General features: G+C 41.0%; 1 protein-coding gene across 1 annotated transcript in view; it reads left to right on the forward strand.

Moving 5' to 3' along the window:
• The window catches only part of LOC107113419 (collagen alpha-1(VII) chain-like), a 40,598-nt gene extending 26,911 nt beyond the window's left edge, over positions 1-13,687 (forward strand). The window contains exons 19-26 of the mRNA XM_015414744.1: positions 3,101-3,154; positions 3,470-3,518; positions 4,129-4,161; positions 6,579-6,674; positions 7,891-8,007; positions 9,109-9,171; positions 12,941-13,120; positions 13,240-13,687. Coding sequence (XP_015270230.1) covers positions 3,101-3,154; positions 3,470-3,518; positions 4,129-4,161; positions 6,579-6,674; positions 7,891-8,007; positions 9,109-9,171; positions 12,941-13,120; positions 13,240-13,247 — 600 coding nt within the window. The 3' untranslated portion in view covers positions 13,248-13,687. The remainder of the gene's footprint in view (positions 1-3,100; positions 3,155-3,469; positions 3,519-4,128; positions 4,162-6,578; positions 6,675-7,890; positions 8,008-9,108; positions 9,172-12,940; positions 13,121-13,239) is intronic.
• The last annotated feature ends 233 nt before the right edge of the window (positions 13,688-13,920 follow it).

Genomic DNA, 13,920 nt, shown 5'->3' on the forward strand with positions numbered 1-13,920 from the left:
AAGCAACATGGATACACCTTATCTGATCAGAACAAAATAAAGAACAGATGGGAACAATACAGTGAAGAATTCTGAAGTGAAAGCTGCCCTTAAAGCAGTTGGGAGAAACAAATCACCAGGAATAGATGGGGTACCAGTAGAGCTATTTCAAGCAACAGAAACTGAGTCCATCAAAATCTTAACAAGAATATGCCAACAAATTTGGAAAACAAAACAATTGCCCACAGACTGGAAATGCTCAATCTACATTCCAATTCCAAATAAGGGAGACATCAAAGACCGCAGCAACTATGAGACCCATCCCATTAATTTCCCACACAAGCAACATGATGTTCAAAATTTTACAACAAAGACTCTTGCCATATATGGAATGAAATGCCAGATGTTCAAGCTGGATCCAGGAAAGAAGAGGCACTAGAGATCATATTGTAAATTACAATAGTTAACGAGTGTACAAGAGAATTTCAGGGGAAAAATCAGTTTGTGTTTTACAGATTACAGCAAAGCTTTAAGTTGTTTGGATCACAAAAAGCCATGGATGGTTTTAAAAGAAATGGGTGTGCCAGAACATCTGATGTGCAGCCTGTCCTCTAGATAAGAGGCTACTGTTAGGACAGAATATGGAGCGACAGAATGGTTTCCAATTGGCAAAGGTATCAGACAAGGATGCATATTATCTCCCTGTCTGTTCAGTCTGTATGCAGAATATATCATAAGGAAAGCTGGATTAGATTTACATGAAGGTGGGGTGAAAATGGGTAGAAGGAACATTAACAGTTTGAGCCACCATATTACTGACAGAAAATACTGATGACCTGAAATAACTACTGGTGAAAGTAAAGGAGAAAATGCCAAACTAGGATTGTAGCTAAAGCTATAGCTAAGAAGACAAAAATAATTACTACTGAGGAATTACACAGTTTTAAGATTGATAAAGAAGAAATTGAAATAGTCAATGATTTTCTATTCTTTAGCTCAATCATCAACCCAAAGGAACACTGCAACACAGAAATCAGAAAGAGATTGAGACTCGGAGAGCAACCATAAAGGAACTAGATAATATCCTTAAGTGTAAGGAAGTGGAGAACAACATAATTTATACTGCATATGGATTACTATGTGTGGATGTGAAAGTTGGACAATTAAGAAAGTTTGATAGGAAGAAAGTTGATTCCTTTGAAATGTTTTTGTGGAGAGTTTTAAAGATACCATGGACTGCCAAAAAGACAAATAAGTGGGTTCCAGATCAAATCAAGCTTGAACTATTCCTAGAAGGTAAACTGACCAAACTGAGGCCGTAGTACTTTGGTCACGTTATGAGAAGACAAGAGTCACTGCAAAAGACATAATGCTAGGAAAAGTTGAAGGCAGTAGGAAAAGAGGAAGAACCAACATGAGATGGATTGACTCAATCCATGTGTTAATCACTCTTTGGGTGAAGAAGTACTTACTTTTATCTGTTCTAACCCGACTGCTTAGCAATTTCATGGAGTGCCCACGAGTTCTTGTATTGTGAGAAAGGGAGAAAAGTACTTCTTTCTCTACCTGCTCTATCCCATGCATAAATCTTGTAAACCTCTGTCATGTCACCCCTCAGCCGTCGTTTCCCCAAACGCTTTAACCTTTCTTCATAGGGAAAGTGTTCCAACCCTTTTAGAAGGTTAGAGATCTGTTGAAGAGCAAGGTGACTAGTGTCTTGGGTGTGGAGTTACACACACACACATGCAATGTGGGTAGCTTGGGTATATTTATACCCAAAAATTATTCCTGAGGGTATGCTGATGTGGTTGTATCAAAGGAGCTGTAGTGTTGATATATTTATAGGAAGGTTCCCAGAGACCTGGACAAATGGTTAATAGCTCTCCCAGAGGGGGATCAAATAATTTGGCAGAGCTTGATTGCTTTCCTAGAGCTGATCATCTCTGTGGGTGCCCCTTGATGTGCAAGTCGGAGAGGAACTTCCAGGTGTTGTAAATATGCTAAGTGGGTGAATGAAGGAAGCAAGATGGGGATAAAAGAAGTTACCATGAGGTGTGAGGCTGTTTTCCTGAGAGACCCCAATGTTGTAAAATATACATTAGGATGGGTGAGAACTATTATCAGGCCAGCCTCCTTTGATGAACTTCCAGATAATTTCCCCCAGGCTATGCCTGCCGTTCATTGTTCTAGGCCAGGTTTATGATGAGATAAATTTAATTTCTATCTGGAGTGATTTTTATATGAAGGGTGTATGGCATGACTTCCTATTGGAAACCCAGCTGCCCTTCTGTGAGATAGCACTGACTGGCAACAACTGAGATCATCTGAGGAGGACTTGCTCAATGTCCCTTATATTCAGAGCAGGAGCAGAACAAGCTCTTTGCCTTTGTGGCACCCATTTTATGGAACACTTCAAGAATTCTGGCTGAAACTTTCACTTCTGCTGTCAGTTGAAAACTTAAATCACTTCTTAAGGCAGGCAGGGCTGATTAATATGTTTTTCATATTGCTGAATTATGTTGTGTTTTTAGTGCATTATTTCTTCTATCTGGATGGTTTTGTTTTGTTTTAAACTTGTTGCAGGTATCCTAAACCTCTTAGTAGAAAGCAACTCATACATAGCTGTCTTAGCTTTTGGCTGAGCTGGAAGTATGGCCAAGAAGTTTCTAAGTGAAGGCAGTATGAATGTGGAATCCCACTGATGAGGTTCCCCAGGGATCTTAGACAAAGTTTGTTGGGGGAGGAAAAGGCCACAGGATGAACAAACCAAAGGTGGGCAAGAGTCAAGGAAATGGGCAGGATTTTACAGCAGATGAGAGACATTGGGGACCATAGAAGAGGGATGGTAAGAAGAACATGCAAGAGATGCTCAGAAGTAAAAACACAACAAGCAAGAGGGAAGAAAGGAGGGAAGTGGTGGGATTTGTGGCTCTAAGTGGGACAAATATATTTATACCTTCTTAGCTGTAGGATCCTTGGCTATCTGTATTCCTTGCTGCAACTAGAATATTTTCATGTCACTTGAGGTCTGGTCAGCATCTAATTTTGTACCACAGATGTTATTAACATGGTTCCCAATTCGCCTTTTTTCTGACTTCTTTTTTGTTGTTGTTGTTGGCAGGGAAATCAAGGGCCTGTTGGACCCAGAGGAGAGAAGGGAGAGCCTAGCATGACGGTGAGAAGAGAGACCCCTTCATTCCTATGTGAAATCCTGAATCATAAGCAAGAACTCTAGCATAATGCTACTCAATATCAGCCAGACATCGCTATTACAGTAGTCTTTCCTCCTTTTGCAAGAAATTGGGATCGGTTGAGTCCTGGATTCTTACATGGCAGACTTGTAGCATTGCCATCTCCATCTTAGCTTTTCTCTTGTTTAGAAGAGGGATTTGTCATCGCCCCTCATCTCATGTTCTTTCATCAACCAGTGGCATGAAATAGATGACATGCTTTGCATTTCTCCTCTCTCCTTATTCTGTGTTTTCTGCAGGAAGAAGAAATCCGTCTGTTTGTCAGGTCGGAGATGAGTCAGCACTGTGGTAAGGCTATACCCACTACTACTTTCAGACTTGCCTCCAGCCTCCTGTTTTGTCCCAAGGCTTTCATCCTTTCTTTTCTATCCTTCCATATCCCATCCCATTCAGAACAAATTTAGAGTCCAGTGGCACCAGAATAAAATTTTGTTGGTCTTAAAGGTGCTACTGAACTCTAAATTTGTTCTACTGCTTCAGACCAACACGGCTGACCACCTAGTCCTTTAAGAAGCTTCCTGTCAGAGCCAAGGACATGCTGAATGAGAAATCTGCAATTGTATCACCTGACTTTTATCTGAAATGTACTCAAAAGGGGTTTCAAACTTACAGTAGTGGGAAGGAAGACTCTTTCTTCCCATATGCATATGCCGTTTTTCAAATCAAATTGTCACTCTCTAGGTTGCGCTTGAGAGAAACATGGGAATTTGGCAGGAGTTTTAATCAGGAGAATGATATGGAAAAAATTGGGGGCGGGGGGAACCACTGCTCCAAAGAAATGTGCAATCTCCATGGCAGTATTTCAGTTTTAATAAATTGATCCCCTGCAACATGTGTACTTTGGCCCCCTGTGCAGGATTGCACTGTAAAAGTAGAAATTCTTCTTGTCTCATTTTAGCTTGTGGAGGCCAGTTCTCCCCACCAGACACACGTGAGTATTTTCAATATTGTCAAAAATGTGCTTGATAAATAAATATGGTTTGTGCTCCCAGTTATGCAGCAGCCTTCATCTACGTATACTGTTTCCCAAGCAGAAAGACTGTGTAATGATAACTGTATACATCACTGCTGGCTTAGCTAGCAATAGCTATTTCATAATAAATTATTTCCATGAAGATAATGTTTATGTTGGAGAACTGTCTATAACCAGGGTGCTGTTGGGGTAAAGTGGGTACCAAATGTACTGATGGTGTAAGTCATTCCTTGTAATAATTAAGCTAGTGAGACCAAGGTCCTTCGGCCTATTTTTAAAGAAGTATTATTTGTTTAGGATTGCAGCCTACCATCTTTGTAAACTTTGGAACATTTTTTTAAAAATCCATTCAGTTCTACAGCAACCCTGAGAAGCAGATAGCCTCATTTTACAAATAAGGAACAGAAGCTGACTGATAGTTTACCAGGACCATAGTAAACATTGGGCAGAGACCTCAATCTGGAAATGGGTATCTATTAAATACCTAAAGAGTGTTGTTGTGATAGGAATATAAGCCCTACAATGAAACATAGCAGTGGCGGCAGAGGCAGCGAAAACAACAGCAGCTTGCCAAAGTCACACAGGGCTCTGGCAGCCACCCGGGGCAGGAGTGGCATGCACAACCACAGCCTTTCCAGTGTGAATGTTCCTACCCTCCCCATGCACCCTCATGTCAACTTGCTCTTTGATTCCTGCCTAGTAACCCCTGCCAATGCCGGGCTCCCAAATCAGGTCCCCACGACTGCCTGCCTTGCCAGTCACTGCCTTCCATGGTGCCCTTGCCTCCTCCTCCTTCTCAGTGAGCCCACAGCAGGAGCCAGCCTCCACACATTCACCTGGGACATGAGGAAACGCTTCTCCCTCATCCGCTGCCCTTCTCTTCAGTCCCAGAAGGAAACCAGAAGCAACTCCTCTGCCAAAAAAAAAAGAAGAAAAGCCCTCCCTCCTCCTTTTATTGTCTCCGTCATCCAGTCAGTTGCTTTTGTTAGCCATGGACTTCAGGCCCGCAGCTTTGGTCCTGGCTCAGCCACCCTTTTTTTCCATCAAAGCTGGGCTGCTTTGAACCACCCTCCCTTTCCTCCTGTGCCTTTGACACTCCCCCGGGGTTGCACAAGGCTGGGGAGAAACGAAAGGAAGGGCTGGAAACAGGCTCAGAGCTGAGGCTGAGTTTGGGGGAAAGTTAAACAGCGGGGGGGGGGGGGGGACAAAAGACGCACGGGCAAACAAACAAGCACACCAGAAGTGTCTCCTGCCCCTGGTTGTTGCATTTCTTTGACCAAGTCTGGCCTCCCCCCCCCCTTAAAGATGTGTGACACTACCCTTAAAAATTTAAATGCCCCCTGAACAAAAATACCCTGGCTACAGGCCTGAAGAAAAATCAGGCCGCACTGGTCCATCTAGTCCAGCATACTGCTTCTCAGAGTGGCCAACAAGATGCCCCAGAAAGATATACTTTCCCCCCAGCTATTAGCGTTCAGGTGTATGCTGCCACCACCCTCACATCAAAGAGGTGAGGGAGAAAGGGGCCATAACACCTTGCCCAACCTTCCAATTTTTTCTTGCATTTTTAGGAAAAGCCACTGGGGAGAGAAGTGCTGTGGGAAGGGCTAAATATCAGTCATGTTACCTCCTCCAGATCATGTGTTCCCCTCCACTTTTTAGATCCATGCTGCAACTTCCAGATCTGCTGTTGAGTGTCTTGGTTTATCATGTTACTAAGCTCTCAACTGTGATGGAATTTGAATCCTAGTTTCCTATGTCAACATCCAGGTTTTCAGCCATTGGATTACATTGACTTTCACATGTTTAAAGAAAAAAACAAACAGAGCAGCCAGTCCCTGGGTAAACATAAGATGACAGTAATTATTCTGGTTCTTCCCTAAGGGGCATTGTTAAGGAGAGTAAAAAGGAAATCAGGTTTCTTCCAATCTGTCATTGATACTGCTGCATACCTAGGAGCATGATGTGCTGTGCTCATGTGTGTCCCTGACATAAATTTCAGATTGGTGTTTGACTAATAATGGCCTGTGTTTTTGTGTGTTGCTGAAACATTGATTCTTCCCAATATGCAAGCTAATACAAGTATTCAAGACTACTGTGTGGGGCCCCATCCCAAGCATGCAACAGAGGACTGGCATAAAATTTCTTTCTGCAGATATCTGCTGGTTTTTCCAAGAGGCCCTCTACTGCTATGGGTGGAGAGATATGCCTGAACTAGAAATGGAATGCCATAGAACTGGTGTGGGGAAAGAATTTTGTTCCTCTTGAACTCTAGCTGGTGCCTGTTTTGTATTTTTCTGGATGAGGGGAAGAAGCAATGTATCAGTTGTTCTTATGTGCTTGCTGATGTTTCATTGTGACCTCACGCCTCCCAGGTGTCCTCCCCAACTATCCATCCACCCAACCATTCCAGTCTGTTAATGCTCAAGTAGTACCTGTGCTTAAGTTGTCCCATGCTGAGGAAGAGGAGGGTGAGTCTTCTCTCCTGTTGTTTTGTTATGCTTAGTATCATCTCTGTTATCACGCATAGAATTTCTGTCATCACCCTCTCATTTCCTTGCAGACACCAAGTAATTCCAACCAAATTTTCTCTTTCTCAATGGCTAAAATTTTGGGGAATATGTAAGTTATTACTTAGAATGCAGAATTTAGCCATACACTCATTATTAGTATTCTAAGTGTTCTGTTCTGGCTAAGGGCAGTGGATGATGAAATCAATCAAGTAACAGAGCAAAGAGTTCTCCAGAGCCTTGAAGTATAGAGTTTCACAGACAAGACCCCCCTTTGTGAGATGCAGGAAATAGGTCTCCTAAAACTGGTGGGTGTCAAATTTATGCATCTGACAATAGTGGGATGTCTTCCACAAAAGCTAATTCCACAATAAATTTTAGTTTGTATGGTGCCACAGGTGCTTTTTGTGTTTTTCCAAAAAGAGGCTAATACAACTACTCCTTTGCAATTAATACAGACATATTTACCATGGGGATGAGGCCAAAAATATACAGGCTAATCCTTATAGTGATATCAGTCTGTTTCCCCCAGTAGCAACAAGAGTAATAATACCCAGCAAGAAAAGCAGCTAAAAATGTTAGGTTGAAAGCTAGGCTGCAAATATTTTAAATAAGATAAAGCCACATGAAAGAACTGATAGTTGTAGTAGAACATATCATATGTGAAATGGCCCGCAGGTATTCTTTGCTAGAGGGTTGACAGTTGATATCCTAAAATACACAAAGTTGCACATGTCCCTTTGCAGTGGTCTTTGTCTTCCAGCAAGTGACCTACATGTCATATGTGAAAAGGCCCACAGATATTCATAGAATCATAGAGTTGGAATGGACCTCCAGGGTCATCCTTGCCAGAGAAGTGACATTTGATATCCTAAAGTACACAATGCTGCATATGTCCCAGCGCTGTGGTGCTTATCTTCCAGCAAGTGACCTGCATGACATAGATAACCAACACTGGGTGATGATACATATATCCAGAGTTGCTTATCAAATAAAATCAGTATACCAGCTGCAATGTTCTGTCAATTACTAAAGATGGCAAGCTCATCAGCTACCTAGGGATGGAAGGCTAAACATCCTCAGGCACATGAAATCTTCCAGTATTTTTGTTCATTCTTTGCCATACAACCCTTTTCATTCTTGGAGACCTACTGAACAAGCCATTCCTGTTTTGTAGGGGACCACGCACGAAACGTAGTGAACATAAATGAACCTGAATATGAGTATTTCTACACAGAGGACTCTGAAGAGGGCCTGGAAGCAGATGGGACAGAGAGCCCTATGCTGAGGGATGGTGAGGTCCATCAGTCTGTAAAATGTTTTTGAAGGAACTAAAGCTCTTTAGTAAGCCTCTGGGTGACGATAGGAATAGGCTGTGGCACTGGGCTCCTGTTGGTAAAAGTATATCCATCTGGTGACTGCTTGGGAGCTTGTGTGCAATGTATGTGACTTTGTATCTGCTTGTCCACGGACAGACCTTTGGTACAAAACCATTGGCACTATTTGGGCTGCATTCTTCTCCACTGATTTCAGAATTGGCAAAGAAATTCTGAAGAAATAGATGAAGGCATGGCCTTTTTCAGACATAAGAGAGGTGGTCTTTGTCAAATGTAGGGCCTGATGGTCATCCTTGCCTTCTACCAAGAATCCAACGTTAGAAAGCAACAAACAACCACAAAGTGAAGACCCCAAGTGAGCCAAGCGACAAGCTTCCATCTTATTATTGAGCTAGAAAAGAACTCTGTGCAGACTGCTTTGTAACCAGTAAACATTGTTATTAAATAGCTGCGTTCCCCAGCAGCTGAACAAATAACATGTCATTCTCTTGCAGGGTTAGTGTATACTAAATCCAGCATTAAAATTAGATTTCAAAAACGTTGTCTCTTGGGATGGCATGTCACTGACTGACGCTACCTGAGAGATGTGTGATGAACTAATAAAATGTGTCAAAACTCTGGCTTCCTCATCCTGTCAAAAGTAGGGTGCTGACAGTGGGCTGTCATCGAGCAAGGACCCATTCTGCTACTGCCATACTTCTTTTCCTTGTATCTTTCCAACAGATTTCAAGTAATTTTTTCACTTCTGTACTGCAAACTGTGCACAAATGTGAGGTCCCATTTGCAGCTTTGCTCTTGAGTCTGACAGTGTGTGCAGATAGTGAGAACCAGGATGAGAGAACAGCTCCAGCTCATCTTTTCTTTCATTAAGCATATGGACAAGAGGATGCTTCCTATTTGTTCTGTTATCCCCAGGAAATGGATTCAGTTCGTCATTTAAATTCGTAGTCACTCTTCTAAGTCATTGTGTTCCTTCTTTTCTTTATGAAGTTGAGTGGGAAAGGAGTTAATACAAAAGCTTCTTCTTCTTAAACCAGTATTCTGCTCCCTGTTTGTAGAAATTATGAGCCCAGTGGCAGCTCCCAAACATGGACAGCAAAAGAGAGTTCTCTCTGAACAAGGTAAGCAGAGGACCTGCCTTATGGCCCTTCTCTCCCCAAGAAACAGTTTTCTTCCCTTCCATCCTCTTAGGGCTCAAATCCATGTGTTCCTCCTGCTTCTGATCCTATGACTATAAAACAGATGGTTCAGGCAACAGAGAGAGTGTCTGTGAATTCATTCCAACATGCCAGAGTTTTTTTATCTGGCTTATGCCTTAAGGCTCACACAAGGCAGTCAGACACTAGCTGCTCCAAGTTGGTGGATGGTCTTAGCTGACCAAATATGGGTTTATTCTACCCTGATCTTGAGATGGTATAGATTTCTAAGCAGAGATGGCAAAACCGAAATGTAGCCAAATCCAAACAAAACAGACCTCCCAGTAACCACACTCCAAAGAAAACAAAACTGGGGCCAATATCAATCCAAAGATACACTCTAAAAAGTAAGTTGAGTATGCTTAATACATATGCTTTATACTTAATAGTAACTTCTCAGTGTACAAAATTTCCCCAAGTTATATAATCTAGCCATACAATATTCAAAGTATTTACAATAACAAGATAATACAATAAATTGTCAGTTGCTGCCAACAGCCCGAAGGTATCAGTGGAATTCCAAAACAGTTACTGTTGGCAGTCAAAAGAGTATAAGGCTTATAAAGCTTAAAGCTAATGAAGCTTGACGAAGCAGCCGGCTTGTACTTGGTTTCGTCTAATGACTTCCTCATAAGCAGCTTAACTGTAAGATAGAATCCCTAACAATACATAACAATGCATACATTCAAAATTGAGTATAACACTTAACACAGTTGACAAATCCACAAAAAACACTTAACACAATTAACAAACCCCCAATAAAAGTTAAGGTTGAGATATACTACCTGATGTTGTATACAAGTTTTCTTAATGTGTGTATTTTTCTGGTTTTTAAAGACTCTTCTCTAGAGTTGCTATCTTTAATATAGGGACTAGCCCTTATTTCCTACAAGACAGAGGTATTGAAGTTTTTAGTACCATTATATATTTAATTGCATTATATTAAGTAAAGCGATCCTACTTGCTACTCACCTTGGACCATATCTCATCTGGGACCTGTCCTTGATAGACTAAGCTTCGTAGCCAAAGGAGAGACCTTTGGCTACGAAGCTTAGTCTATCAAGGACAGGTCCCACAAAGGAGAGACCTTTGGCTACGAAGCTTAGTCTATCAAGGACAGGTCCCACATGAGATATGGTCCAAGGTGAGTAGCAAGTAGGATCGCTTTACTTAATATAATACAATTAAATATATAATGGTACTAAAAACTTCAATACCTCTGTCTTGTAGGAAATAAGGGCTAGTCCCTATATGAAAGATAGCAACTCTAGAGAAGAGTCTTTAAAAACCAGAAAAATACACACATTAAGAAAACTTGTATGCAACATCAGGTAGTATATCTCAACCTTAACTTTTATTGGGGGTTTGTTAATTGTGTTAAGTGTTTTTTGTGGATTTGTCAACTGTATTAAGTGTTATACTCAATTTTGAATGTATGCATTGTTATGTATTGTTACGGATTCTATCTTACAGTTAAGCTGCTTATGAGGAAGTCATTAGACGAAACCAAGTACAAGCCGGCTGCTTCGTCAAGCTTCATTAGCTTTAAGCTTTATAAGCCTTATACTCTTTTGACTGCCAACAGTAACTGTTTTGGAATTCCACTGATACCTTCGGGCTGTTGGCAGCAACTGACAATTTATTGTATTGTTATTGTAAATACTTTGATATTGTATGGCTAGATTATATAACTTGGGGAAATTTTGTACACTGAGGTTACTATTAAGTATAAAGCATATGTATTAAGCATACTCAACTTACCTTTTAGAGTGTATCTTTGGATTGAAAACCGAAATGTAGTCTGAGGACTAAAGAAGAATTCAGTCTGCTGGTAATAGGCAGGTATGCACTAGAGTACGTATTGCTTAAATTTGTTGGGATAAAGATAGTGACAGGTGCCCAGAGCTTGGTTTTTTTTAATTATAGTCCATGGACCACACAAATGCTAGCTTCCACAAATCAAATTAACATCCAAGCTATGTGAGATTAAGAAAATCTGTAGACTGAAGACCTAAATGCAGAGATCTTGTCTTTTCATCAGCCATATCATTATGGAGACTTTTCACATGTCATCAACATCTTTGTTTCAAATATCAAGAGCTCAATACTGCAGGGATAACTAAGCGATATGCAATTAAGGGCTATATTGTCATCTTGCTATATGCAACATTTTTCTTACTACTGTTTATGGACTGGAGCAGACAGCATCTACCCAGCGTAAAAACATGACCAACCTGCAATTCTGCAAGAATCTAGATGGCACTGTGATACAACTTCTGATGTCAGTCATCCCAAGATAAGGAACTCATTATCTTGACAATGCCTTTATTGTGAGAGTGGCACAGGACTTCTAAAGGGGAACAGGGATCATCTTGAGTTAGCTTCATCAAATGACACCCAAAGCAATTTTAACCCCCCACCCATTGCTAGATATAACATTCATTAGAAAAACTTTATGTGCAACTTTGTTATGAAAACAATGCCCAAGGCAACTGAAAACAGTGTAAAGACAAATCATAATAAAAGGTAGTATAATGTAGTAGTAGAGTGCTGGACTAACAGGAGAGATCTGTGTTCAAATCTTCTTGTGTTCCTGTATTCAAATCCATTAAAATCTTGTTGTTGTGAGAATAAAGTGGACTTGAATTCTATTATGCCACTCTGAAATCCTTGGAGGAAGGGTGGGATAAAAATGCAACAAATAAAAATCAATAGAACAATGACAACAGCAGACACCACATTAAGACTCACAGTACAGAACTGCAGCACAACTAACATTCTAAAATCTTAAAGCATCTGGACAATTCAGGGTTGCTGAATACGTGTCAATGGAATTGCACCAAGTCATCCCATGATGGCCAGCCCACTAATAATCTGATCTGGTAATAGTTCTGATCCTACTACAGTGTATTTTAAACCAGTTCCAAAAGACAGTGCGATAAACCTTACAGTTTTGCATAAGATAAGCTACAATGACCCGATTATAGCTACCTTGGGTGCAGCAATTACCTTTTATATTTAGTTGAGATACAATGAGAAAATTTAGCCTTTGTGCACATGACCTGTCTGGGCATTGACTGAATGTGTGGAAAGGGAGAGTGGGCCCAAGTTCACTGGCCCCACCCACCCCTCCAAGTGATAGCTGGTTCATGACATTCAGAAAGCAGCACCAATGACTATGAGGAGCGATCACATGAGCAGGCAGTTCCTCCACACACAGGCACTGTGCTCATGAACGGCAATCACACAGACGTGGAAGACAAAGCCAGCATACTCATGCCTGCTCTCCCTCTCCAAACATTCTGTGAACATGTAGATGGGCTATGTGTACAGGCCTTATGTGATAAGTGATTTACATGTGAGCTTCACACAGATGAAAGCTGAAGTTAACTACCAAGAAAAGTCTTCAGATTTAATTCAGAAACTTTCAGGCAACTTCTAATACTGACATATTATAACACGGACAGGGCTCAGTACTGTAGGCTTAAATATACGTATGAGAATATATGTGAAAGCCGCTAGTATGCGAACTACCAACCTCATATGACTTCTTTCCATCCTATCCTTATGTTGTAGCTGGAGCACTAGAGAAGATGTACATTGTTTTCTGTTGTGGTTTCTGCTGAATGTAACATCAGAGAGGAGATGCTTTACCCTACAGAAGCTGATGTATAGGTCCATTTTCTTCTTCCAGCTGACCCATGTGCCTTGCCCTTGGACGAGGGAGACTGCAACAACTACACATTAAAGTGGTACTATAACCAAAGAGTAGCCGAGTGTCGACCCTTCATCTACAGTGGCTGCGGAGGGAATCACAACCGCTTTAACTCCAGGGAGGCCTGCGAGCATCAATGCACGCCACAAGCAAGTGCAAGTAAGAGTTGACAAAGAGGTTCCAGGCTTGCACACCCTTAATGCGGTAAACGTAAAAGACAGGGGCCATTTCTAGATATTGTTTTCCAATCATGGTTTTCTTTTTTTCTTTTTTTGCAGATGGATAGGAAAAAGGCATATAAATTCTGAAGTGGGGCTCTTATTCTGATGGAACAGAGGAACTCACCAAAAGAAGAGATCACCAGCCTTGCAGGTTCTGGAAGGGGAAACCTAGTCATAGCCTGCACAAGATCTCAGATATACACACTTCCTTTGGCCACAGACTCACCTTGCTGCCATTTCCACTGCTTGTAGCACGAGAGAGAGAAAGAGAGAGAGAGAGAGAGAGAGAGAGAGAGAGAGAGAGAGAGAGTGTAGGCTGCTTCATCTGGAGCAGAGAAACGGTGCTATTCATTTTTTAAAAGAAAGTATTTTTATTGCTCTTGGTTTATTTTTTAAATTAAGGTGAAATTTTTATCAAATGAAAAACATAAACATAACTTCTTTTATATGTAATATAAAAAAGAAAAGACATATTTTAATTAGAGGAGTTTTAACTTATTTGATGCTGGCCAACTGACGACACATGGAATGTATTATAGTCAGACCAAACTGATTCTCTTTGCAACTTGCTTTAATTCAGACATATTGGCTCCGGCGGGAGGGCGGGATAGAAATTTAATAAATTTTAAAAATATAAATAAATAAAAGTTTGTCCTCTTACAGTGAACTACGAGGAAATTAGATTGCCTCCTAACCAGGCTAATATTCCCTTTCATTAATTAACAGAGCTTTGAGCAC

Source organism: Gekko japonicus, unplaced genomic scaffold (genome assembly GCF_001447785.1).
Source record: "Gekko japonicus isolate JY-2015 unplaced genomic scaffold, Gekko_japonicus_V1.1 scaffold1532, whole genome shotgun sequence".
Taxonomy (NCBI): domain Eukaryota; kingdom Metazoa; phylum Chordata; class Lepidosauria; order Squamata; family Gekkonidae; genus Gekko; species Gekko japonicus.